A 1,802-nucleotide genomic window follows, 5' to 3' on the forward strand; every position below is an offset into this window, starting at 1 on the left:
CAAGAACAGAAACTCACTGCACCTCAGTGGCTCCTAAAGAGTCTGTGCACACTGGGCAAGGAGGGAATGAGCTCAGGTTCTGATGCTCATAGTCTGTGATCTGGGTGGGACACTGCACTGACCTAAGGCTCGTATGGTCACCGCTATAGTCACCATTCTATAATGTGTTCAGAAAATGCGGACACTTCACCTCTGAACTCTCTGTGACCAGGTCTTCCCGAGTGTGAGGCCATGAGACAGTCTGTGGTAGAGATGTCAGCCCCAGACTATGGCACCAGACAGGGGACCAGAATTCCGTGGGCGGAGGGTGGGGTCTGCAGGGACCACACCTCCCCTTTCTGTGTCCCTTGAGGCTGAGCCCTTTACTGAAACCACAAGCTCCTCAGACAGCATCCCTAACCCGTGATGATTTGCATACCCAGCAGCTCTCTCCATCAAGGGGATAAGAGAAGCCTGGGAGGAAACCTGCCCAGACTCAGGCCCAGAGAGCAGAACTGAGCTGCTTCTACCATGGCCTGGACTCCTCTCCTCCTCGGCCTCCTCGCTCACTGCACAGGTGCTGCATCCAAGCTCACACCCAACTGGAGCACCAGAGTCTGGACAAGCCTGGCTCTGACTCTGTGCTCAGCAGGGAGCTACCAGTAGGGGCAGGATGCTAAAGTCCCTGCTACAGATTGAGGGCCTGGACAGGTCTTAATAACCCTACTGTGCTCACTGGCTCTGTGTGAGCCCTGAAGGGCTGCACCTGCCAGAGCATGAAGGGCTTCTCATTGCAGAAGCTCCGTCCTCCGGCCAGGCCCAAAGGCCATTGGGGTTAGGATAGATAGCGATGTTAAGGCATCCTGTGGATTCAAAGAAACTCTGGAGCTCGATCCAGGCCAGGCAGACTGTATCTCCTGGAGATGAGACTCAGTTCTGGAAGCCCACCTCTCCTTTTCTCTCTTGCAGGCTCCGTGGCGTCCTATGAGCTGACTCAGCCACCCTCATTCTCTGTGGCTCCGGGACAGACAGCAAAGATCTCTTGTGAAGGAAACAATATTGGTGATAAATACTCTTACTGGTACCAGCAGAAGCCAGGCCAAGCCCCTGTACAAGTCATCTATAGGGATAGCAACCGGCCCTCTGGGATCCCTGACCGATTCTCAGGCTCCAACTCAGGAAACACAGCCACCCTGACCATCAGCGGGGCCCAGGCCGAGGACGAGGCTGACTATTACTGTGCTGTGTGGGACAGTAGTGATAAAGCTCACAGTGACACAGGCAGATGGGGAAGTGAGACAAAAACTGTCTGCCCCATCTGTGTCACACACTCCTGCAAACCCAGAAGCATTGTAGACAATGCTATAAGCAGGTCTGGCCCAGGTCCCCAGATCTCAGATTCCAGGCTTCTCCCTCCTCAAGCCCTCAGCAGCTCTGTAGAAGCTGTACCAACAATGGATACATAAACAATCATTATAATTATATTTCATTTTATTTGTGGGTAGAGATAAGATTGAACACATTAGGAACAGGAATTAAAGACATTCTAAAAATATATAATCAATTTCATGAAGATGAATTACATGGTCTGCGATTTAAAAAAAAACACTGAATGAGACTCATGTTATATTAAATGCTTCAAAAGAAATCAGTGAAATTGTTGTCATGGTGAATGAAACTATTCAAAATAAAACACAGAAAGAAAAAAGACTGAAAAACTAATGAAGCTTCAGGTGATGTAGGAGAAATTCACGCAGCCTAAATAGTGTGTAATTTGGGCCCCTGAGGGAGACAAGAAGAGGAAGCAGTTGATAAATAGACAA

At 49.7% G+C, this 1,802-nt stretch overlaps 1 gene segment (V, D, J or C); it reads left to right on the forward strand.

Annotated features, from left to right (window-relative positions):
- The first annotated feature begins 484 nt into the window (after nt 1–484).
- LOC120607020 (immunoglobulin lambda variable 3-1-like) lies at nt 485–1,623 on the forward strand. The segment is given in 2 exon segments: nt 485–556; nt 949–1,623. Coding segments are annotated over 2 exon segments (543 nt in total).
- The last annotated feature ends 179 nt before the right edge of the window (nt 1,624–1,802 follow it).

This window comes from Pteropus medius, unplaced genomic scaffold (genome assembly GCF_902729225.1).
Source record: "Pteropus medius unplaced genomic scaffold, Ma_sr-lr_union100, whole genome shotgun sequence".
NCBI classification, from domain to species: Eukaryota; Metazoa; Chordata; class Mammalia; order Chiroptera; family Pteropodidae; genus Pteropus; species Pteropus medius.